We start from the raw sequence: 25638 nt of genomic DNA, 5'->3' as shown, positions 1-25638 counted from the left end.
AATTCTGACAGATATATACACCTAGGTAGCCTGACTGTAAACAAAGTGGACCTTGCTTTTTTATTTTTTTTGGTCCACAACAATTTCGTTTTCTGGTGTTTGTGCTTTGTTGCGGTGTCGTGGCAGGACATCCGCAGAAATACATCCCTAAAAATCGAGCCAAATTTTCCCCGACGCGGGCGTCCGTTATCTTGGCGCAACCGCACTTTTCTGTGCGGGCTTTAGAGAGGAGGACTTTTAATTTACGGCGAGCTGGGTAAAACCGGAAAAGGCCGTTCTGCTGTCTCCTTGACAGAAAGGCTACGGCTTGCCTGTCACATTCCTTCTGGTTTCTCGCAGCAAATTTAGCCACCCTGAACTAGGACAAGATGGGCAGACCCAAAGCAGTTCAGTGTTCTAAAGATAAAAGTCGAGGAGTAGGACGGAGAGCTACGTCTGGAGGTCCGTCAGGATCCATGTTGTGCCTCGTGCTGCAAATGAGCGACCCATCGTGGAATGAATATATATATATAATCACAGAACACTGTAGTGATAAGAAACAGTGTGGATCAGGGTAATGGTGATCGATGGTCTCGTACAATGTCCGCTGCGCCGTCCTGGGATCCGCAGCGGTGCTTGTGCGTGCGGGGGAAACGGCAAGCTCCACCTCGGTGTCTAAAATGGCAGCGGGGGTTGCGGTGCAGATGCAGCTCCACGGCTCCATCCGGCAGCGACGCGGCAGGAGACCCTCCTACTCCTCATATTTCGTCATCGGGTCTCGCCCAGTCAAATTATAGTCGCGAAAATATCGGGGGGAGAGAAAAAAAAAGAAAAAAGGAAAAGAAAAATCAAGCCGAGCAGCCAGCACGGCCGGAGCGAGCCGGCTCATGCCTCATGCGGGGTTTTGATTCAAATTTAAAAAAAAAACAATCTTTTTAACCCGGTGATAAGTAAAGGAGATGAAGGGACTCCTGCCGTTTTACCGGGGCTTGTACACCCTGAGTAACCGTCAAGCCAGACGAAAAACTGGGATTGTCGGTTCTCGGTGCGGGTTTTGCGGAATTCAGTCTAACAGCAAGGTACGGTTCGAGCTGTTGCTGCGCCTCGGTTCGGGCAAACAATACATTGGCGACACGTCGATACTCTGTCGTCGTTTCGGACTTTTGTTACAATGTATCGCGTCGACGTTGCGTCCAATGTCGCATGCCACTTTGTCAGATGTGGATGCGCCGACGGGGGTGAAACAACAGGGGATCCGACATCAGGGACAAGAGCAGATGTAGCTTACTGTGTTTTCCCTCATGAGAAAAACAAAAAACAAAAAAAAACAATCGCCGATACACCGTGTTCCCAGTTTGTTGTGGGAGCCCCAGTTACAGGGAAAAAAGCATTGAGGAAAAAGCACTAAAAAAAGCTCTTTTACAATATCTGTTTGGATAGCTGCAAGATTATTTGTAATATACTAACATTGTAACCAAATGCCCCCATGTACTGCTGTGTCACCATAGCATTCCCACTATGGATTCTCTAATGTTATTAGAAATCCACGGTCATGTGTGGAAACAATGTTAACAGACATTACACATACTATAAAGTAAACTTAATTCATTGAACATGACAAATGATCATTTGGAATTCCTCGTCCGTGGGAATGAGTCATTCGATTGTGTGCATGGTCACAAATTCTGTTTGCTCCTCTTTCATCATCGTCCACATGAAAGCCCGTTAGTTATTTAGTGAATCATCATTTCGCCCTAATTGAGATCTTTTTGACCAGGCATGTTTCAAATCAGTCATCATCCTTTATCAACACTGCGCTGCGTATTTTTTCCACATGTAAAAAGAAAACTGTGCTCTTCGATTTTTTCTTGCATGCAGTTTAGCTGATTAACCCGTGCCCGTCCTTCCCTTCCACAGCCACAGCCACAGCCCAGCTTTGGGCTGTTGTTTGACATTGATGGCGTACTGGTCCGGGGAAGGATGCCAATCCCTGCTGCAAAAAAAGCATTTGAGAAGTTGGTTGACTCTCGGGGACAATTTGTGGTGCCGGTTGTTTTTGTCACGAATGCAGGGAACTGCCTCAGACAAACTAAAGCAGACCAGCTCTCTCACATCCTAGGAGTACCTGTGAGTAATCAAACTGTTGGGGGCACTATAGCAGATTTATGATTGTTCTATGTAGACTGAATAAAACATGCACTTCTTTCTGGGTTGATCTGGAGTACCCGGTCACCTCTGCTATTAACCTCTCCTAACACTTGATCTGTTTGCAGATTACACAAGATCAAGTCATTATGTCCCATAGTCCCCTGAGGATGTTCAAGAAGTTCCACGACAAGTGTGTGCTGGTGTCAGGACAAGGACCAGTCCTGGAAATTGCTAAAAAGTATCCTGGATTCTTGTTTCGTTAGGTTTTCCATGCACGATTTATTGAAAGTTGTCCTTAAATAATGCTCTCTATTTCACCTTAACACGCTGTCTCTAGTTTGGGCTTTAAGAATGTTGTCAGTATCGATATGTTGAGGGAATCATACCCTTTGCTGGACATGGTGGATCACAACAGGAGACCAAAACTGCCGGTGAGATATTGAAATTTGGGGTAGTAATTAGATGGCTTTAGTCATATTCAACGGCACATGTTTAGTTTGCTTTCTTTCATTTCAGTCCAATCCTGTTGGCAACCTTCCTAAGGTCGAAGGTAAGAACATGTACCTCTCATTTCGTAGCTGTCAGTCTCTTAGTTACTCACCAACATCTGTTCCGTTGATGATTAACCTTTTTCCTGCGTAATTCCACACGCAGCCGTGGTTCTGTTCGGGGAGCCAATTCGATGGGAGACCAACCTGCAGCTGATAATTGACATTCTGTTGACCAATGGTAACCTCGGCAGTGTTCACCAAACCCAAAGGATGCCTCACCTCCCTCTACTCGCCTGCAACATGGACCTCATGTGGATGGCTGAGGCGCATTCTCCACGGTAACCTTTAGAAATAAGTGCTGTCGCCGAAAAAATTTTGAAAGATTTTCTTTTATTGACATTAGCAACTAAAGCACAGTCTTGGAAGCTGCCAAGTGAACGAGCCGATAGATCTTTCTGTCTTCCACTATCTCATTTTGTCTCAGGTTTGGCCATGGGACATTTCTCGTGTGCCTAGAGAACATCTATAAGAAGATAACAGGTAAAGACCTGAAGTATGAGGCTCTCATGGGAAAACCCAGTGAGATGACCTACCACTTTGCAGAATACCTCATCAGAAGCCAGACCATGCAACGGCGATGGAAACTTCCCATCACTTCCCTTTATGCTATAGGGTAAGACACCAGGTTTCTCTCTGTCTTGCAAATGTGGTTGACAGCATGTGGGATACACTAAGGAAATGATAAGACTTGCATCATGATTACAATTCACTTTTGACGGAGTCTAATGACAGTGCACATATAAGTAATGAAAAGTGGCGGAGAGCACGAACAAGTGCTGCAGACTAAAATGGAGGTAACCTTATTGAGATGTTGCTCAATAATTTCGTGAGAAAATGCATGGGGAAAAAAAAAAAAGAACTCCTCCCTTTCAGCTGCCCAAAAGTGTGTCAGTAAAGATGTCACACTTTCCTTTCAGTACTAGCGTGTTTCACTTCAACTTTTTTATCCCAATTGTTGCTGTTGTGCTGGTACAGTTGTTTGCGTGGCGGCTCTGTGTAACTGCTTTAATTGCTCCCGCCGTGGGTGGGGCAGCATAGAGCAGCAGAAAATAAAAAACGTTCTTGCACTGAGTAATCTCTTCCCTTCTGCCTTCTCAGGGATAACCTCATGACTGACATCTATGGCGCCAATCTGTACAACCGCTACCTGGAGGAGAGAGTTGCCAGAAAGAACCCCAAAGCCATTGCTAAGATGGTGGCCGTCACAGGATCCACCACTGCAGTGCCCCAGGAGGAGGAGACTGACAACCTGTGGGAGAGCGAGCTAGCGCTCCCCTCTGCAACTTCCTGTAAGTCTATCCTAGTCTGCACAGGGGTCTACAGCCCCAACTCAGCGGTGCCGTCTGATGCAAACCACTGCATCAAGGAGACTGTGTTTCATGGGCACCGGGACTTCAGATTCGACCCCGCGCTGGTGGAACCAGGGCACATTGTGCAGGATGTGTCAGAGGCTGTTGATCTAATCTTTGAGCAGGAGAAGTTTGTGCCTCAATAGAGTTTTGAGCTAACAGGTTTTGTGTGATTATGGAGGTCCTAGTAGAGGAGGTATGGAACGTTAAACTGGGTGTACTATTTAATGCATAAACCTGTAGGAGCCTAACACTGTGGAAACTGTTTAACCTCCTGACAGGGCATTGACAAATTATGGGTCATCTTTCAACATTGAGACAAACCTTAGAAAAAAATAATCATGTAACTTACTGTCAACTCCTCTTTTATATTGTTTTTGTGACAGTCTTTAATTACCTGTTTTTCGTTAAGGAAAAGTGTAAGAACTGCCTTATTTGACCTTACTCAGTATTTTTTTAGATGATAGTAATGTTTTAGATTATTACAAATCCTGAAATCATCCTATATTTATTACAAGAATTTACCAGTGTTTTTAACAAGCATATACAGGTAACATTTTACCTTTATTCTCAAGGTGACGTTTTATTAATGCATTTTTAGTCATTTGTTTACCCATTTATCCTGGAAAATCTATGCATGAATATAAGAGTAATACTGTAAAATCAACTGTTTGATGTGCAATATTGTCCTCTAATAGTACCGTCCGTCTGCATTATGTCTAGTTCTGAGAGCCTTGACCAGTATTTGCACAGATCAGAGACTTTCATCTTTGTTAAATGTTACCATATTTTCCTGCCATAACCTGTTTATTATAATGTAGAAATTTTAATTCCAAAAGTAAAAGCTAACTAAACATTTATCTGGATACAAGTACAATGCCAATCAGTAGCTCATACCGCCCCATGTGTGACCATTTGTAGTAACTCAATCACTGTAAATACCTTAACTTAAGAAAATATAAGGAACAGTTACAAATCTTTTGCAAACTGTTTGTGCGTTTTTGTTTTTCTTTCAACCAGAAATTATCCACAACTTATCGGAAAAGACGAGATAGCTCAGTCTTTTTGTAAGAGCACGATTTAAGAGCCCCGTAGGTCTGACAGATGAGTTGTAAGAAAAGTATAATGCATAGACTGACGAATATCTAGACATTTCCAATTAGGTCTCAGTCATTTTTCCAACACCCAGTGTGCAGCCTCCTTCTGTGTTTGCGCTTCGGTGAGCGCAAAGAGTCAGCCTTGAATCCTGTATGTCTCTCAACTATGTACAGAGTAAAGGTGGACGTCTTGGCTAGTCTTACACTCCACAGAAGCAGAAAAAGGATGCAGCACAGCATCACTCCTATCACAGTGTCGTAAGTCCCGTCCGTACCGCTTGGCAGGGCACAGGAGGAAAAGTAGTCATTGCTGAGTTCAGTGATGGCTTTCTGAGCCACAGAGCTTGGACTGGCGCAGGCGGGCTCCTTTAAAACAATAGCTCTGTTTTTAAGCAACCAGTTCCTCAGGTATTGGATCCTGCAGTCACAGTGGAAAGGGTTCCCAGATAGTGAGACCTTTTTCAGACCAACCATTCTGTCAAACAGGCCTGAAGACACTGATGTGAGCCGATTATCCTGCACATGGAGCTCTGTGATGTCTGAGGGCAGAGGAGGCAGCTCCATGAGGTTTAAAGAGCTGCAGTTTGCTTGCAGACCAGCAAAAGGGACGGCCGAACATAGGCACAGTTGATCAGTATTATGTGCACTTGATGTGGCCAAGAGGAGGAAGACAGCTAACCTTAAACCAGGGAGCATCCTGCAGGATCAAGAAAAAGTTATTCCCTATTTGCCTTGTAATTTCCAGTTTACATAATAATGGGAAATTATTACAAAACATGGCGGATGATTCAGAGAATGCTTACAGTGCAGCACTCAGCAGCTCTTATATTGTATTCTAAAATTACAATACGATATTACGTAAATGTCCTAATACACAGCTTGTACATAAAGCTGTGTATTAGGACAAGATTAACATTAAGCAATAAACGAAAACACCCCATCTCTGGCGCTTGCCCTAAATGAAATGTTCCTGAGCAGCCTGAAGCTGTAATAAAGATAAGTGTTGAGTGAAAAGGCCAAAGTTAAATCCACATCAAATTGTTTAAAAAAAAAAAAAAAACCAACCTCCTGGAGTCAAGCCAATTTAGACGCTACTACTTGTGGTGCCAGTCATCCTTGAAATTTCATTATGCATTCACTGTTGTCCTGTTGTCTTGTCCAGTGTTGCTTAAGAGTATTTCCAAAGTTCTCCTGACCGCAATGTGCCCGTTTTGTAACGGATGTGTTAGAATAATCACACACCCAAATGCAGACCCACTTCAGTGTGAGGATCGCGCCAGTTACACTGCACAATGATGGCGCATTTCACACGAAGGAAATCCATCTGCTTACAGGAGATAAGAGTTTATCTATTAAAAACAGTGGCAGAGGCTATCTCAAGCTCTCCCACGCAGTGTTTATTAGTGACATCCACTGCAGTGCTGAGGGCACAGGGGGGTACAAAATACAGCTGAGAGCATGTACAGCTTTATGTGGATTTGAATGTACCTATGAGATATTTTGGCAGCCAAATACTGAATGAGCTTGAAAAGGTTTCTTAATGGAAATTTTGAGCTACAAAGCAGACTGGACAGATACTGAAGCTGAATATCAGCAAAAGGAAAAAAAAAGAAAAAAAGGCACACTTCCACAGCTTCAGAGAAGTGGTTTAAAGCTGAAAGGTAAGTGTATGAGCACATGGTGAGCCATGAAGGAACTGAGTAGCAGACACTGTTTTTACCCATAGGTGGTGTAAGGGCACAGATTTTCCTTTTCATTTTATAGCACACCCTCTAGTGGAAGTGCTGCAGCACTAGTGGAAAGTATTGTTGGAGCCCCGACATGGAAGATATGAGAACCTAAAGATAAGGCACTAATGTGAAATGCGTTATATTAAAAAAGGGATTAAAGCTATTTCACTTGCCTTTGAGTCACAGTGACAGGTGACTCAGTGCTCAATGAAATCAAATACTGTGCACTGAATAGTAAAATACTTAACACTGGAGAGCAAAAACAACACATGCGTACCATAAGTCATATATTTGTTTATTTTGCGTTCTCAACATTGTCACAGTTGAAGTTTTACAATAACTGGGGTCTTACTGACTCACTACTCACTGTACAAACAGAATGCACATATAAATGAGGCCATTCTTGTCTTTTCCTTTTTTAAAAATGTGTCTCACGCCACAGTGAACAGCTTGCAGCAGGATGTGTGTACGTTTGTCCATGTGTACAGTATGTGTGTGTGTGTGTGTGTGTGTGGGTTGCATGTATGAAAAGAGAGCTGGATTTAAATGGCAGCGAACTTTCTAACAGTCTTGTTTTTTTTTTTTATATTTCTACAGCAAATGTCAGTTAACGATAGCTGGAGGCTGAGACAATCGATATGTTCATATATTACCCCTCACATAGATCTATGAGGTGATGTATATACATCCTGATCTTGACTGCAGATATCAGAATAGAGTACTGATCATATACACATTATGTACAGCTCCTTTAACTCCCATCTTGGTCCCTTTACAGTTTCATAAAGTTAAACCCTCCTACCACATAGTTCATCAGTTTACACATCAAAATCCCATATTTACATGATGAAAGCCCTAAGCAACGGAAGTGCAATGTTCTTTTTGTTTGTAATTTACACACTGGCTTTGTTGATGAAATGCATGCTGAGCTTTAATTACTACCAGCCTAACGTGGAATTACAAGAACACATTAACATCAGGAAAATCCAAATTAGTCAAAACCAAAACAGAAGTCAAAATTTACAGGCTGATTTTTTTTTCTTTTTTTCTTTTTTCTTCCAATCAGCTCACAGTGAATAGGACACATGATGCATCAGATCCATGCAGTGCATTGTTGGGGTAATTTCTCACAAAGAATGACTGTAGACATTTTAAGCACTACAACACACACTAAAATAAACAGACTCCTCGGTTTTACAACATCCCAAGATTTCAGAATTATAGTAAAAATATGGAACCAATGGAAAGACACATTCAACTGATCATTAATGTCCCATACGTGATATGTCTGCCATCTGAACTTCGTTAGTTCACATGAGGAGAAATGTGTTAGAATAAACCTGACTTATGGCAATGGTTTTCTTTGTGAATGTTAAAATACATTTACAACCTGAATATTGGGACGAACAGATTACTGTCACTAATTTACACACTAGAATAGACTCTTATTTGTAGAATGTAGAAAGTTATACTTTACATATACCCAGTTCCTTTGTTCAGTTTGCATTTTGTATAACTGCATTTCCTGAAAAACATGAAAGTGTTCTTTCATATGTGCTTATCCAGCAAAATATTTCTGTTCAGCCCAAAGAGAAGCATATTCCATTTATTAAAATATATACACACATTCCTCTTTCCACTGTGAACTGTATAAGTATTTATATATTCTTAAATGAAAAAAGGTATTTTTTTTCACCTGAATCTCGTCCTGGACAACATGATAACAGACTTACTTCCACTCTCTGTACAAGTCTGCATTTTCTGAACATGATTGCACTTAAACTTGCCATGGTAACACTGATTTGTTATACAATGTGCAGAGGATAGCCTCACATCAATAACATTACATGCAAAAGAATCGCTTACTAGACATTCCACTGAAGTCCAAGTCTGTTCCTCACGTATGACCATGAGGACAGCCAAACTTTAATTTACTGAAAGACTCTGACAGGGGTCAAAAACAAAAATAAATAAATAATGACGCAACATGAAAAATGCACAAATTGGAGGGACACCTTGCTAGTTCTTAATGTACAAAATCAGTACAAAGATATTGCACACATGATAGAAAAAAGATGAAAAAAAATATGTCACTATGTAAGAACTGATTTAATTACTCACCAAACCTTTTTGATGAATAAAAAAAAAATACTAAACAAGGCAAAAGAAGATTTGAAAAGTATTTCTGTTTTTTTTTAAGGGTCAAGAGAGCAGCTGTTGTATATGCCAAAGGCAGAAGACTTAACATGTTCAACACGTTCTGTGTGTCCATCTGTAACAAGAGCTGAGCCTCCCAACGTGTATTCAGAATGTCTTTTCCCTCTTGATCTTCATTACTTATTACAGTTTAAGCAGCCACAGTATGAGAACTAAACTGAGATTAAAACAACCAATGAGCCCAATTTATCATTGGTGAGAGTTGACAGGAAGTCTGCTTTGACGCCTCAAGCTGTGACAGCACAGCATTTCGAGGCCCATATGCAACAGCTGCCATCCAGAGGCTCCCTCTAATCCATTTGAAAGGCAAAAATTCCAGAATAGATTATAGGCTGGACTGAATGGGAGTTCACTCCTTTCAGATCTACTTCCCGTTACCACAGAGTCAGTATAATACTGATAAATTCATTTTTGCTGATAATAATAATTGTAAGTATCATCTTACAAATAACTTTACGCACAATATACTGTACATGAAGTCTTGACTAAATAGATTATGCATTAATAATTGGCACATTTATTTATGAGAGCTAGGAGACAACACATATAGCTGTCATCTACACTAAATACAGCACTAGAACTACTATGACTGATATGGTCGACTCAATTGTTTACCTGTCCTTTGATTTCAGTTAGTGTGAAATGATTATAACTAGGTTCTTAACTACATGTAGGCTCTACGGGAGGCAACAACAAATAGCATTCATATGATGGTAGGATCTGCAAACCTAAGAGTTGAAAGTTGACTTCCGAGAGGCTGTGCACAAGAAAATATGCCATCACTGTGACAGAGAAAACAGTCAGCCAGGTTCTCATCTCAGGTCGTCTTTCCTCCTGATTATGTGAGGGTGAGACAGGCTATTGAGGGATTGAAGCAGTTGGGGAGCGACTTGAGGAGAAAATACATTTTCTCCTCAGCCGTCGCGGCCGGGCGTTGTATGTGGAAAACAAAGAGCATCTTCCTGTACAGACCCCCCCCCAAAAAAACCCTGACGGGGCCAAGCCCATGATCAGGCAAACTAGTAAAGGCCCCTAGTGGAAGATTTGAGTCAGGTTTCCATCCTGCATATTAGCTGGACCTGGAGGTGAAAAAGGTGACTGCGTGTGATTGGTTTCCATCACAGCAGCGGTAAAACACAGTGGACAGGCCATAGAGTTATGCTGTCAGTCCCTTTGGTGTAAGCAATTGTCCCTCCTTCATTAAGTTCTCTCCACGCTTCTCCTCTCTGTGTTAGGAGCATCACACTACGGTGCTGATACCACTGTGTTTGGGTTTGGGTCCGCCAGGTGCCGGACCCGCCTGCTGACTGTGGTGGTGAGTAGCATTCTGGGTGTGTGAGCTGTGATGGGAATGCTGGCTGTAATGGCTGTGCTGTGAATGGGGGTGTTGGTGTGCATGTGAGGCGTAGGCTGGGTGCTGGTGGTACTGCGTGTGGGGAGGGGGGTGGTAGTGATGGTGGTGGTGGTAAGGCGGTGGGTTCTGTGGGACTTGGCAGTACTGCGGATGGTGACCTTGGAGCTGGGCCTGCACTGCATGTGCCGCCTGTGCTGTGTGATGTAGGTTGGTTGGATGGGGCTTGTGGGATATGAGGGTGGGGTGACCGGCTTGAGGGTAAGGGGGGTGGCTCTGGGATGGCGGTTTGCCTCGCTTGCTGCCAAACAGCGATCCGAGGATGGAAGTCGATGCTGAGTTAGGGATGGAGGGATGGCTGCGGGGTGCGCCCTCACGTGGCGTGGTGGCTCTCCGGCGTGTGTGTGGACTGCTAATGATGGACCCCTGCAGGATGGAAAAAAGGTAACAGCATGTCCGTCAGACACTGTGCAAGTGCTACTGTACAACAGCTACTAAACTACAGCTGCAAGGCACCAGCATGGTGATTTCACAGTTGTCTTAGTTCAGATAAACAAGTAGCAAAATGTTATAGGGCATGCAAATGAGAAACTAAAAATGGTTTCATGATAGGCAGCAGCAACACTAAGAATATTTCAGCTTGGGCAAACACTTCATGATGAAGGGAGCCTATGTTCAAAGGAGCTGACTGTTCTGAAACAGTAAATCTGTAACAAAAGTAATTACAGAAATACCATAGAAATGTAAATAAGGACAATAACAAGGGCAGAAAAGACAACATTTCACCTTCATTGCAGTCAGTATGCCAAACCCTCCAAGAGTCACACATGCAACATGTTATAATCAATGGAGGAATTGTTTCCACATGCAGAGGATGTGACAGGCAAACTCATCATCCACAGATTAGCATTCAACTAGAAGTCAAAATGCAGGAGGAACTAAGCTCTGGTGTGCAGACTTCACAGCAGGCCTGGACTCTTTCCCCCATGTTCTGCTTCAACACTACTCACTATCCAGGAATGAATTCTCCTAAAAAGGCTTTTCCTTTGGCACATGCTTCATCTAAGACTGGAGAAAGACCATATAACGACTTTGAAAGCAGAATGAAATTTTCAGGGTCCCAGACTTCAACCCGGTACATGAACTCACGGACAAATGAAATGAGTGAAAGATGAATGAATGAAATCCACATCTTTGTAAGTTCTTGTGAAACCCATCAGTAGACCATTGACTATGAAGGCTACGTTCCTCCGTGAACCTGACAACATTTACCAGAAGTTGTGAATAAGAGGAAAAAAACAAAAGACCCGGACAGGGATAGGGGCTGCAGGAGATGTACTGTTTTCCAGTGTCTTACAGAGCTACCACCCTGCCACAGAGAAGAAGAACCAAATGAAAACTGCTTGGATGTGACTGAATGAAAGACAGAGACAGGCGACAAGGGGAGGGATCAGAGGAGGGATTAGCAGAGTCATGCTTGTTTGAAGATAAAGTGTATATCGGTCATATATAACATGACCAAAACAGGAGATCTCTGGCTTCCAAAAAAAGGGGAACGATCAGAGGCAGGCAACCCATGCATGCACACTAACTGAGGCAAGCAGGTTATAAGGCATCCCAGGAAGAAAAATAAATGATCCAAACAAATGGACTGAGTCTATGAAGCAAAGGTGTAAGACCAAAAATAAATGGTGTGTTTTCACAGTGCACATCATCACATAGAGAGTAGCTTGGATACCAGCTGCTTCAAACTTACTTCCATATTGCTGTCTAGTGATCCTGCACTGCTGCGACGCCCCCGCTTGCCTGCCCGAGACATGCAATACCACAGATTAGAGATCGACAGCACTCCTGGATCGACTACAGACGTTTAGGCCGCCCACCCGTCCAGCAGGGGGCAGTGCAATGGATCGTGACTGTGAGTAAGGTCCAAATATGGGTGGGAAGGGGAGAGGGCGTTCAGGTCTGGGAGTGTGGTGGGAGACAGGTGGTACTGTGGCTAACTGTAAAGTGAAGTCACATCTTCACTGAGGTTTAATCTAAAGCTGCATTGAAATTTCAGGGAGTTAATTTTTGAAACGCACTTCGAACTGGAGGCTCATTCAAGCAGTACTTAAAAATTTGCATTTTCTCAATTAACATGGTCTCCATGAGCATCGAGTTTGATAAACCAAGAAAATGTCCACAGTTACGTTTTACCAAGAGATTGCGGGATACTTCTAAAAACTTTGATCAGGGTTGATGCCTATACACAATTTTCCCAGATTTTTGTCTTGATAAAATACGACAGCTTGTTCCTAATGTTGCCACAAGATGGAGATTTTCATAAGGATCTAGGTTGGCAAAAAGCCAGTCTCAGTGACAGTCAAAAAGGAGGAGAAACATCAAAAGCAATACAGTGGTTGTTGCACATGGGATGTACAGGCATATACGGGTCTGAGGGCAAACAGAGCACTTTTGCCGTTGTTAGGCACACTCAGCCAATGATACATGACCAATAATCACACATAAACAGGAAAATACCTGATGTGTATGGAAAATAAAACACAGTAAATACACATGAAATGGAGTATGGCAGGAAAAACAAAAGGAAAACACTTAACAAAAATGACCCCACTAACATGCCACGTCCTGCGTCGAAAAAACACAGGAGACAGGAGGGCGGAGGGACGTCTACAGACTGCTTCACTGTCTAACCTATCATTTCCCATTGAAGGAGTGATCAGAAGAACAAAGCGTATCGTGTTGCCAACAGTGAGGGAGACCCCCGACTGGATTTCATTTTGTTATCAAGTTAATCACCCGATAACTTCACATAGCTGTTATCTGTAATGAATGAAATGTATTCTTGCTTCAGAGACACAGCGGCTGTGTTAAACACTGATATTCATGGAAGTGAAATGACTGTTAACGCCAAGACTGAAACTAAATCTTGATCTTGTTGCTGCTTAAGAATGGTAAACATCGGCGCTGATTTGTTTGGTTCACACATATACGTGAGAGGAAATGCCACATGGTTTCTGAATAAAACAGAAGATTAGCACGAAATGTCTTTGGATAAAACAAACCTGGAATGCAATGCAAAAGTGCTAAGTAAAAAAAAGTGACGATAAAAACGTGAATGGGAATGTAATGTAAACTCATCCAAATGATTAGGGGTGACGACTGCCTGTCAATTTCATTCATCACTGAGAAGACAGATCTAGAAAAATCGATCTTAACTTTCTCCACAATTAACCTCTTCTCAAGTAGGTCTGTATTCAGTCTTTGGATTGTGAAATGGTGGAGCACACCTTAAGTCTCTCTAAAACAAAGTACCTTGAGTAGAAAAGAAAGTACCCGTCTAGACCAAGCTATCCAGTCATGAGTAAGTTAGATAGTGGATTTAAAGGGGAGAACTCTGAAATCAATGTATGGTGCCGTGAAACAACATTTTGCTATTTTTATCCCCTTGGTGTCATCACAGAGAGGTGGATGACAGAAGGAGAATCCTTTCCGTGAAAGAACCGGCTGGTAAAAACAAAGACGTTTCGGCTGTACCTGCTTCGGAGAGGTCTCGCAGGGAGCTGCTGAGGGCGCTCCTCTTCAGGCCCTCTCCCATGGCGTAGGTGTCGTCCAGACTGGCGCGGTTCATGCTCCCGTTGCCAGCTTCCTTCTTCAGACCGGAGCTCTGCGACATGCTGGGCCTCACCACCCCCTTCTGCTTCTCCAGCTCAGCTGTGGAAAGGAGGCAAGGAAAGACTGAGGTAAGTGGCAGTGGTTTTACATCTCACGCCGGCCAGAGAATGACTTTAAAACTTCTCTGTCATGTATTCAGCCATCTTTTGTTGTCTGAAATTCATAAATGTCCACTACTGATCATAATTTCCAGCATCCTGTTCTTGTACGTCACAGTGGAATTGCCTTTCAAATGTCCCCCTCTGTTAGCCATCCTGTGAACTCTGTAAACATTCTCCCTTGTAAACTGCTGCAGTTGTGGAATGAGGACCAAGCCCTGTTTCTACTTTACACACCCTGAGGTAGACAGAGTTAGAGGGGGATGGGAGGGGGGAAAAAAAGCCAGCTCACACTCTATTCTGTATTTCTCCATTTCCTGGACCTCGGCAATGGACTCCCGTAGGTCATCTGTGAACTTCTTGCGGTCCTGGGGGTTGGGCGCGTTGAAGTTGATGAGGACTTTGATGTCCGCACCTGGTATTGCTGATGTGAGTCTGATTCCATTTGGGTAATCTGGGGCAACGGCAAGCAGAGGGAGAGAGAGAACTTTACACAAGGGCCATTGATCAAAACCAAGCTAAAACACATTGGGCGAATCTGTCTGAAGTCTGGAGAGTATAAACAATGTCACAGACCATCGGTCTGACTTCCCATTTCTGCTGGATGTGTTACTGTGCTAAATCAAACACCGTGATGTAAACACCGTCAGCGAACACGCTGCAGAAAGTGAATAAAAGAAAATGCCCTGTGCCACTTACACTGATTTTCAAACAGCATGACTTGCATCCCATACAGAGAGAAGGACTGTCTGAAACTGTACGTCACTGAGTTCTTCTTTTTCTGGAAAATCTTGGTTACCTGAAATAATGCAGAGAGAGGTTGGTCTAACGAGAGAAGAGAGGAGAGGATAGGAGAGGAAAGGAAAGGAGGACAAAGGAAAGGAAAGGGCTTTTACCACTAGGAGGTCATTGAACAGGAAGATCTCCCGCTGATGCAGGCCCAGCTTCTGGAGCTTGTTGGGATCTGGCACTTCAAACAGGCGGCAGTAACACACCAGCCGGCGATGGGGCAGCGACAGCACCTAAAAGGAAGAAAAAAAAGATCACAGAAACCAACACTTCAGAGGTCATTATGGCCTCAGTCCACAAGGTAATAAGAAACAAAAGTCAACCTTTTTTCCCCGAGGAGAATTTAAAGAAGCTTCATCCAAAGGATGACTTGTTTACTCTTCCAAATGTGTCCATATTTGCATTCATCACACTTCCATAGTGATGTATGAGGAGATTTGCTGACATTTGGATACTGCTGTTGAATTAGCGTGGGCCCATGACAGGATAAGTCTGGTACCTGTCTATATTTTTCTTTTTGTCAAAAAATCCAGTGACAAGACCAAAGGTAACAATGAGCTAACAATGAACTGATCGCACTAACAAGCATTGTCTGCATTGCCTCTGTGCCTCCATAGTTGTCCAGAAATGGTTAAAAAAAAAAAAAAAAAAAAAAAAAACCACAGCAGTGAACCACATCGTTGCACTGAGTGACATATCTCCATTAACATAAACACGGCCACTTTAGTTTATTTTGAGTTGAACTCACTTAATCCTACTGCTGTAAACACTAACATACATAATCCACAGCTGAAAATAGTCCTAAACAACTGCAATATGTACTTCTGACTAAGTAACGTTTGCTAAAAACTACAGTGCACAGCTGTCTTAAGAAATTGTCTGGTCGTTTTGAAAATGAGAGTGTATATTCAGCCCCCGTTTTCAAGTCCTCAATGGGAATTGGTAGGCTTGTGGTTGAGAGCCAGTAACAAGGTAGGGAAGTATTATGAATAAACTGACTAACGCACTGTTGTCTTTGGTCTCGGGATTTGCTGACAATAACAAAAATATTAAATATCGCAAACTGTATCCATTTAGACATGTTATTCATTTTCTTACAGTAATCATAACGAGACCACATGAATCCAGAGATTCACTGTTTTCCTTTTCCATTTTTAATCCTGAGTTTAAAACTGTTTACTTGTAATAGAAACAGGGAGTGACGGTACATGAGGGACAATGTGTTACCGCAAATGATTTAATATGTACAATGATACATGATCTCATGTATGTAAATGAACACTGAAACAAGAAGCAGAAAGATGTTTCCTCCAAATAGTCTTTTTTTTTTTTTTAAAGAAAATATCAGGACACCTTGTTAAATACCATGACAACTTACTGCAGGAACCCAGGAAAAGTAATTGTTTCTGAAGTGCAACTAATGGGAAACCAAATAAACAATATCCATGCTTTGTCTCGCATCATTTTAACACATATTAGGTATGTTTCACAGGTGACAGTTTAATTGTTAAGGGTATTGTTGCTACGGTTAGCTTCATTTTTATGTAGGTTACCCTATGCACTAATGTGAACTTTTACACTGTTAACACTGAACTTTGAGGCGCATAAGTCAAAAACGAGCATTTACCATGGCAAGTACTGGATAATTAGCATTAATGTGCTGCAAAGGAAGTGACCGCTAATAGGGCTAACTCAGTCTAAAAAGATTTGATAAGTAATTACTTCCACACAAACAGGACAAATACAGCATATTTTGTAAGAGAGAGGCATCGGCATGGCATGTGCCCGGCAGCGATGTACACCCTGCTGAGCACAGAATCTCTAAACACTGCAGCTCAGTGCCACCCAAGAATTTATGTCTGTTGATTCTGTCTCCAGGGTACAGCAACAACTGCTCATCTCTCGATAACAGATGTGACGCTTTGGGGGGCAAACATTCTTGCCTTTGTAGGTAATCCGACACTTAAACTAACTGCATGATGTGCATTAACTGAAATGTCCAGGGACGGAGGCAGAAAGCTGTGCACATACAGTGAAATGAAGATTGAAAAATGATCAAATATAGTACGATCTGTGGATGTTTAGCCTACTTACACATCCGAGGCCGTGATGGAGTGATCCAATCTAAAAACAGAAGACAAAGACAATGTTATATACATCTGTTATGTTAGGATTATTTAAACTACTGCCTCCAATAACATGACAAAACTTAATCTCTATTATTAATGAGCCCATATAAGGATTTCCCCTTGCAGACTATACACCTACAGCCTATTAAAGTGGCTATGAAGATGCATGCAAGTCATAAGTTCTGTATACGAGGTGGCGGTCTTTCGTTGCTGCCAGCTTCGAGGGAGTCTGTAATGACGTCGGAATGAAAACCATGGAAAGATCCTTTTTCTAGAAGACCACTCTGTGCAGCACTAGTGGGCCTGATTATTAATGGGAGGAATTCCAATGTTAAAGTGTTTTAACAGAGTGTCCTCCCGGGCTTTTAATTCTGCAGCTAAATTGTGACGAGGGATCATTTTTCAATAGATTCAATTATTACTGGCAGAGCAGAAGAGATTCCAGCCACGAGAAATGGACTGAAACAAAGTCCTCTGTGCAAGACAAGCCTATCCCTGAGGCTGCATAGGTTAATCGTGATTTTAACCTTCACACTTGAAAGAGACATCATTGCCTGCAGAATAATGCAGAAATGCTGTTTCCCTGCTCCTGACGTGCCGGAGCATAGTCAGAGCTAAATTTGATAATAGCTCTGGTTCAGTTTTAATACTCAGAAAATAAACTGACTCATAATTAGAGAATCAATGGATTACTGCAATAACATTTGCTGGTCGGTTAAACACTGGTGGCATTGCAGTGTTCAAGCATTACAACTACTTCTTCCTCTAAAACTCGGTGGGGACTACAATGAACTAAGCTGCAGACTGCAGCTCTGGGTGACATTGCTCACAGGCTTTGGGTGTGTTAAAATCACCAGCGTGAAGGTCTAAGCCCAGTCATGAATCCCTGTTTGCACAATAATACCCAAAGGTACAAAAGACTTTCTAAATGTCCTTATTCCTTACATGACTTGATTTCTAGACATTTGGGGTTAGAAAAATGTATAGAAAATCAGGAGAAAAAAAGTCGTATTGTTGTTTATATAAAGTGATCGCAGCTGTGTGAGCACACTGTCACATTTTATGAGGCAATATCTCAGAGACTGAAGTCATGCCTTGTGATAAAAATGACAAATAAGAAATCGAATGTTTTAGTGAATTTTGTAGAACAGATAATAAAGATTACTCACAGGTTTCTTTCCCACAATGAGCTTCTCAACCTTCTGCACCTGTGAGACGTGGTCTTCGTTGGTCTTGAGCTCTCGCTTACGGATCCTCTCATAGATACCAACCAGAGTCTCCCGGGGTATGTCCTCTCCATCGTCCACACCTGGAACAGAGGGAAGAGCCGGGTTATGATATAAAAGCCAAGGGTTGTATTGAAATGCGCCTGCTGTGTCAACAGATCAGAACTGGAAAATGGCCAATGGTTTCATCTGATATTAGGAAAGTGAAAGGAGGAACTAATGAAGCTCAGCATTTAAATTTCCAGTAAGCTACTAAAGTTTCCTGTAGTGCAAAGTGTATGCAAATATAATATTGATATGTCCTAGGATGAATTTCCCACATAGCACATTTTAAAATATCAGTAAACATATAATGTATTCACAGATAGTGTTTCATATTAGTCGTTGGTTTTATTACCTCTTAAATTCTTGATAAAGTCTTCCAGCTTCATCTTCCTCTCGGGCTTGACGTTGGGGCTGTACATGTCAGTGTTGAGGAGGATGATGGCAAAAGCCAGGATGAAGATGGTGTCAGGGTTCCTAAACTGTCGCACCACCGTGGGATTACAGATGCAGTAGCGCTGGCTAGAGAGACGAGAAGGGAGAACAACATGACCCATTTCAACTTACAACCAAGAGAGAGAGGAAATGTTTTAAGCATTGTCGGAAGAAAGCAGAAGAATCTCTAGAACCGGTTCGCTTTGTGTACCAGTAATTATCTAGACAACACAGCTGTGAGGAACAAGAGCAGCAATGACTTATAAAAAAAAATAAAAAAAATCAATAAAGGTTTACTTGAAAAAGCATTACACAGTGTGTTTCTGTGACACTTAAATGTTTGGGAAATATGGTATGTATTCAGGATCTGTGTGGTTTAATAATCACTGCAATTTATCAATTTTCCTCACAGGTTCTGGGTCAGCAACCTTCCTCCACCAACAGGCAGCATTTTATTTTATGGATGTGGAAGTGGAACACAGAATCTGGGTTTTCTCTCCTGTCTTTCCTAAAACATAATGCTGCTCTGTGATAAATGATACTTCATGACAGTTTCTTTTTTCTGCCTTTCTGTGTAATTATAGTGATCTTACCTGAAAGCTTCGATGAGCCGCTCCACCTTCTGGGCTTCACCCTGAACACGTATGTGGTTCTGAAATTTCCTGAGGGCCTCGTCCAGCTCCATGCCCTGGAAGTCCATTTCATCCACCACACAGCTGGTACACAAGGGGAGAGATGGAGAGAGAAAAATGAAACACAAACGTGGCAACAGTTTTTCTGCGCTCATGGCCAGTACTTTTATATCTTACAGGGCTTAGTTGGCGTAGATACCATTATGGGGGATATCTCAGTGTGTATACAACAGAATGTTACACAAGATTTCTGTTTTTCTTTTATTACATTCTCTACAGCAGTGGCCCCAATGTTTTGGTACATACTGTCTTTCTTTGTTGTTAATAACTTTGGTTTGTTTTGGAATGTGCACATGGACAAGGATCCTGGACTTCAGTATATTTACACAATTTTTTATTTTTATTAATTTGGATCTTTCCTCAGATTGCTTTTACCTAACTATAACGAAGTTAAGGGAATAGGTGGGGGGAAAAAATCTTACTCACTCCAAGACATCTCTGTTGAACTGTTTCTGTCGATTGCCAAGGAATTCTCCAATCATCTGCCTGCTCAGCCCCTTCCTCTGCAGCAGGAAGTGAGCCACACCGACGGGAGTGTCTGGGATGAATCCCCTCTCAGTCAGGTACTGGATGCCTTTCTCTGGCTTCCTGAAAAATTCAATGTGGACAGAGGGATATGTCTTTAATGTTCCGGTATTTAGATGCTTGTCTACTTTAAAACAGGAGAGAAATATTAATATTTTCAATAATGATCCCTTAACTGTCCATTAAGTTCTCATATTGAATAAGTGTTTGAGACCACATATCATAAGGAGTTTAAATCAGAGAGAGATTTTATGACACTCTACAACAAATCAAATTATGTTCCTCTTTCCTTCTTCCATGCAAATATCTTTCAAACTGATTACAGTTTATAGTGCAAATCCCAGTGTGTGAAAGATTTTCCAAAAGGCTGCTCTAACATCTTGTCCACTAACTGGGACATTAATCACTCCAAACACACCGGTTGAGTGCCTGCTCCATCAGAGCTGAGTACCTACTTGTTGAAGAGATTCAGGCCGATACGGTAGTGTCTCTTGCGTATAACATCATTACTGAAGATTGGCGAGTCCCAGCTGTTGCGAGTCTCTTTGTGGTAAGTCTGCTTGCTGAGTGTCTGCTCTCGTAGGCTGTCTCTCGACGAGGACTCGGAGCTGCAGTTGATGGTATCGTTAGAGTTGGATGTGCTGTTGATGCTGTCGTTGTCCCCATCAGAGAAGTCAGATTCTGACTTACTCTGTCTGTTAGCTGAGCCGTTGATAGCTAGATGACTTTCCAGCTGGCGGTGGCGGTGCCGCAGAGGTGCGTCATCATCACGGGAGGGAGCTCGTGGTGGGGGTCCGTGGGAAATGTGTTTAGGGCTCGCCTGAGATGACGTTACGATGTGACCGTGTGGTTCATACACAGGCGGCCTTTTGACAGAGCCTCGGTCAGACCGGTCACTGAGCTCTGCAGAGCTGTCACTAGGAGGTTCAATGGTCAACAAAGGAAGATGGTCCATTCTAAGACGCTGCTCTTGGCACTCCAGAGAAGGAGTGCTACGGCAGCTTGTGTCTGTGTCACGACCCTCATCTTTAGGGTCAATAGGCCAGTACTCCTGGGAGGAGTTGACTGACCGCAACCTCAAGTCTGATTCTGTGCTGGAAGGTTGGTCCCCTGATCTTGACAGAGCAATAGAGGGGGACATGTCCTCCTCGTCGATGAACAGAGTAACATCACTGTAAGATGCCATCGTTTCATCGTGCATACGTCCAGCTGCCCTGCGGTGGGACTTCACCTGATAGGGCACTTCCCTCTCCACCTCAGAGCAGCCCATGGCTTCTGGGTCAGGGCCCTCATCCCCCTGGAGGCTGCGACAGTTCAGTGCATCATCTATTGACTCAGCCAGAGATTTGACCTGCCTGGAAAAGGCGTCCTCCAGCTCTGTGATGGCATCTGTCAGGTCACTCTGCGGAGGTGGGTGAGAGGCCATGTTGGCCTGTTGGTGAACCTCTATATCTCCACATTCAGACTGCACCATGGACAGTGGCGTGCCATCCTCTGTCATGGACACCTGCCTCCCTTCGAAATAGGAGCTGTGCACTTTCTCAGGGCCCTCAAATGACAGCTGCATCCTCATGTTGGAGAGAACAATGCGTCTGGACATACGGTTCTCAGACATAGAGCTCCTGAGACGTTCAAAGTTCTTGTTCATCTGATACTGGCGGAAGGCTGTCTGGATGGTGCGGGCCGCATGCCGAGTTATGAATCGTCCACCATATTTACGCTCCAGCATCTCCACCTAGAGAGAACATGGAGTAAATTAACTTTGAAACTGTTCCACCCATGGAATATTTAATTGGTTTTCCTAACTGTAGATGGTCTATAAAGTCATCCTCCTGGATGTTACTGATAATTTGTCTCTAACAGTTATCAGTGGTACAGTGACAATCAAACAATAAAACTTCCTTGCTCAATAATCTCAAACAGCTGGGTTTCTGATAAGCAACCCACACACAATTCATAATTTTTGCATGTAACAATTTTAACCTATCTAGTGTTGTGAGAACGTGAGAAACTCTGACCAGCTCCAAAGCACACTATTAAGCAAGGCTACTTTGGAATACCTGCTTGTCCTGGAGGTCAGCAGAGAGCTCATAGCTCTCAGAGAGCGAGCGTGACCGCTTGATGGCCTCCTCCTCAGCTTGCTTACGGAGGATGGACTGTGAGTGCTGAAGCTTGGGCCGACGGGGCCTCTGAGGCCCAGGCTGGACCCCGTGGCTGTAAAGCGGGCTGTCAAATCGGTCGGGGCTGATGGCCGAGCCGTGAGTCACCGGGACCTGGCCATAGCTGGCTCCACCGTCCAGGGAAGGGCCGCTCTCACCGGACCGTCCATCCCCTTCCACGCTGCAGTGACAGAGCAAAGGGATGGTTACAGATTTAATTATTCAGCTAATAAAGGTACAGAATGAGAATTCAATTTTTGAGTCAGAATATGATTGAAGTATTATCATATTAATCACAGCTGTCTTTACCATCCATTTTATGAAATGTCATAGTGAAAGGTAGCTTAACTTCAGGAACTTATCGCCTAAGCTTTTATATAAAAAAAGTCTTAAAATCAGTCGTCGAGTCTCCATTATGGAATACACAAACAGGGTATGGCATTACAGAAGTGAACTGCAGTGTGTAAATGACTGAAGCTGGGTTGTGCTGATTCAACTTTATAATATACAGTATAACCCACAATTAATTCAACTGTAAGATGCCTAATACTGGTAGGTATCTCTGTAATAATTACAGTGTGCCATAGATTTTGCTGTGCTACAGTGAAGAAATACAAATGAACAATACTCTCCAAGTATTAAACACATCCAGTCATCTGTAGTCATCAGGAGATTAGCTCTTCCACAGTTAATTTGGAAAAAAAAAAAAAAAAAGGTTACTCACTCACTCTCACATTCTGCCGTTTCACGAGAGAACCGCTTATTGCGAAAAGACCGTCTATTTTCTATAAATTGCCAACTTTTCCTCCATATCTTGTCCACCATTCTTTCAGCCAAGTAAAGTCCAGAGTACACAGGCTCCTCCAGGAAACTAAAGTTTATGCCACCTTATGGGCCAATCAGTGACCAATGGAAGTTGCATCATGTTTGCCGGAGCGACGACACACTGTTCCAATACATGTTACAAAGTCCAGTTTAGAGTAGAATTACAGAGCAAATACAACTTTAGCGGTCCCTTAGAAATAGCAGTGATGTGGGTGTATGAGATGCCCACCTGCTAAATAACTGACATTATTCTAACATTTCTTCTCCTCCCTGGTACAGTGCACTGTACTTTCACTGTTCGCTGGCAGCCTAATGTGTTTGAACTGTGACTCGACACACCCATACAGTGTACACAATCCACTTCCTTCATTAGTCAGCATCCAATCAACATTCAGCAACAACAGCTTGTCAGCAAACAGCAACCAGTGCTGAGTGAAAAACTGGAACTGAATATGGTCAAAAGTTCAAACAGTAGATGTATTTGTAAACTCTTTTTTTTGTGGCTACATTAGTCATGTTTTGCTCTCAACTGAAAATTGACTTACTGATTAGCAACCCCACTTAGCACAGTATGCCTAAAAAATGTTTACAAAAGATGTCAATTCAAGGTTCTCTACAGCCTATGATAAAAGCCTTGCAGAAATTTAAGACTCAGGTATACAGCCTGCTTCAATCTGCTACTTTGCACACTTGTCACTTTCTCGACCCGAATCTAATTCTCAACCTACAACTTGACCCCCTTCTGTCTGCGGATTCCTATCTAACAGAAAAAGTGCAATGAAGAGTGTAAATGTAAAAGCTTATCGCAAGTGATTACAAGTGACTCATAGACATGTTTGTCGAATTTGGCTGCCAAACTACTACCGATTACTGTTAGGATCAACAGCATCGAGAAAATATTTAGTCTGATTCAGACAGCTAAGATGGTGATTGGAAGCAAATGTAAATATGATTATGTTCCAAAGCAACAATCGTATTTAATTACACCAAAAGCTGTAGCTTAGTGAATTCTTGTGCATCACATTAAGTGGCCTCCTTCCCCTAAGTCAAAGAAGAGATGACCCATTCAGGCTCAGCTAAGGCTATGGAGACACAGGGGAAGTTAATGGTAGGCAAATGCTAATGGACTCCTACCTATTAGCTACACACAGTGCTGACAGGTTGGACCCGCACGTAACAGCAAGGCAAAAAAGAGAAGGCCTTTATGCTGATGGACCAACATAAAACCTTGCACAAGACACTGAAAATCATACTTCATTGCATAATTGCCATTGGGATAAATCTCCCCTACCATCTGTCATGGCAAACTGTGAAGCTGCCATCCCTGGAGTTAAAAGTCACACCTTGCTTGCTGTCACAGCAACAGAATACAGCTGGTGATAATTTTTGGTTCTGTGATTTCTTCATTAGAAGTTTGATTACTGACCTGGATAAAGTGATGATGAAAGGAAGCATTTGGGTACAGAAGTATATTCATATTAAAATGAAAAAAGCCTATATGACATGAGAGGAATGGACATGTAAAAAAAAAAAAAAGAAAAAAAAATCATTATGTTTCAGTTTAAGGGTCAAATTTACTAAAACAGAGGAACTGAAAACATGTGCACACTTTGCAAATTTAAAAAATGCTAACGGAATTTAAGGAGCAAATATGAAAATGTATGATCAAAATGACATCATGGCATTTTTATATTAGAGTATAGTATAGTAACTTTTTGCTTGCTCTTTTTTTATGATGCCAAATAGGTTGTGTGTGTTCAGTCTGTAGAAACACTTTTTGCCATGCTGGCAGCAATGTCTGCTCAGAGCACTGCTGTCTAAATACAGCTCCACAGAGCAGCTAGCGTGGCTGCAGACTCTTAGTTTCATTACATTATGTTGTTTTGTTTTCTACTGTACTATTTTGTTGGATGTAATTGCCTGTCCATTGTTTTGCCTAATTGCTTGTAATTATTTACGAACCAAAATAAATTAACATTTCAATTTAAGCCATATGGCAATGTAACTGTGGCGAATGAGAATTGAGTCTACATTAAATAACTGAAAACACAATAAACTACAAGCTGCTTTTACTAGCTAATACGGTGCTCCTCTGGGGTTTGCTCTCTCACCCTATCCCCTCTGAAAACATTCAAGGCACAAAGACAAAACTATAGCTACAGTACTGACTTTGCCATTCCCCCTGAGTCCTGGAACCAGCCTCTTTCCCTCCATTTTGTTCTTTTTGCTTCACTTTTCTACCAACCAAGCATCGAGACTGTGCGTGATTGTGGGTCTTCAGTGGGAATACGTGCCGAAGTACTTTTTGCTCTGAGGTCACTAAATACTCCACAGAGTGAGGTCAGCTGCTCATGATGGCGGGGAATAAGGGGAAAAAAGGGAAGAGAGAGAAGCATTTTAAGAGCTGATGTTTTCAGCTGTAATGGATTTTGACGGGAAAGGAGGGAGTGAACTACAGCGGAGCAGAAAGTTACGTGACATTATTCCACAGAAGAGGCAGAAATGACTACACATGGCTCAGACAGAACTCTGGGTCATATCATTTATATCGACATGTTGTGGGAGGTAAAGGATGAAGCAATAATGGGTGTCCAAGGATCACTTCCTGGTAATGACAG

The 25638-nt window shown here is 42.5% G+C and overlaps 3 protein-coding genes across 11 annotated transcripts in view; 1 reads left to right on the top strand and 2 right to left on the bottom strand.

Annotated features, from left to right (window-relative positions):
* The first annotated feature begins 704 nt into the window (after positions 1-704).
* Positions 705-5008, top strand: LOC120804539 (haloacid dehalogenase-like hydrolase domain-containing 5). 2 transcript variants are annotated; one of them, XM_040154046.1, is made up of 8 exons: positions 705-1058; positions 1897-2106; positions 2253-2365; positions 2465-2558; positions 2644-2677; positions 2782-2956; positions 3103-3291; positions 3777-5008. In XM_040154046.1, exons 1-8 carry the CDS (start codon positions 939-941, stop codon positions 4171-4173), a joined length of 1332 nt encoding a protein of 443 aa, XP_040009980.1. In that variant the 5' UTR covers positions 705-938; the 3' UTR covers positions 4174-5008. The 2 variants fall into 2 exon arrangements, with proteins under 2 accessions (XP_040009980.1, XP_040009979.1); XM_040154045.1 differs by having other exon boundaries at positions 1891-2106.
* gp9 (glycoprotein IX (platelet)) lies at positions 4956-6378 on the bottom strand. The gene is made up of 2 exons (XM_040154047.1): positions 6190-6378; positions 4956-5821 (listed from the first exon to the last, which is right to left on the bottom strand). The coding sequence occupies exon 2, from the start codon at positions 5818-5820 to the stop codon at positions 5194-5196; it is 627 nt and encodes a 208-aa protein (XP_040009981.1). The 5' UTR covers position 5821; positions 6190-6378; the 3' UTR covers positions 4956-5193.
* Positions 6379-8445: 2067 nt separating this feature from the next.
* LOC120803431 (IQ motif and SEC7 domain-containing protein 1-like) overlaps positions 8446-25638 on the bottom strand; it is a 94417-nt gene continuing 77224 nt past the window's right edge. For 6 of the 8 annotated variants that reach the window (XM_040151869.1, XM_040151870.1, XM_040151872.1 and 3 more), the window contains 13 exons: positions 22097-22376; positions 20492-21771; positions 19938-20099; positions 19413-19535; positions 18740-18906; positions 18286-18425; positions 17082-17111; positions 15095-15220; positions 14898-14997; positions 14491-14652; positions 13963-14139; positions 12179-12228; positions 8446-10848 (listed from right to left, as the gene is read on the bottom strand). In XM_040151869.1, coding sequence (XP_040007803.1) covers positions 10312-10848; positions 12179-12228; positions 13963-14139; positions 14491-14652; positions 14898-14997; positions 15095-15220; positions 17082-17111; positions 18286-18425; positions 18740-18906; positions 19413-19535; positions 19938-20099; positions 20492-21771; positions 22097-22376 — 3334 coding nt within the window. In that variant the 3' untranslated portion in view covers positions 8446-10311. Of the gene's footprint in view, positions 10849-12178; positions 12229-13962; positions 14140-14490; positions 14653-14897; positions 14998-15094; positions 15221-17081; positions 17112-18285; positions 18426-18739; positions 18907-19412; positions 19536-19937; positions 20100-20491; positions 21772-22096; positions 22377-22919; positions 23319-25638 lie in introns of those variants that run through there. The other 2 variants (XM_040151871.1, XM_040151875.1) reach the window with 2 other exon arrangements.

This window comes from Xiphias gladius, chromosome 18 (assembly GCF_016859285.1).
Source record: "Xiphias gladius isolate SHS-SW01 ecotype Sanya breed wild chromosome 18, ASM1685928v1, whole genome shotgun sequence".
In the NCBI taxonomy this organism is placed as follows: domain Eukaryota; kingdom Metazoa; phylum Chordata; class Actinopteri; order Istiophoriformes; family Xiphiidae; genus Xiphias; species Xiphias gladius.
Note: the sequence above shows the minus strand (reverse complement) of the source record. Positions and strands in the feature narration are given on the sequence as shown.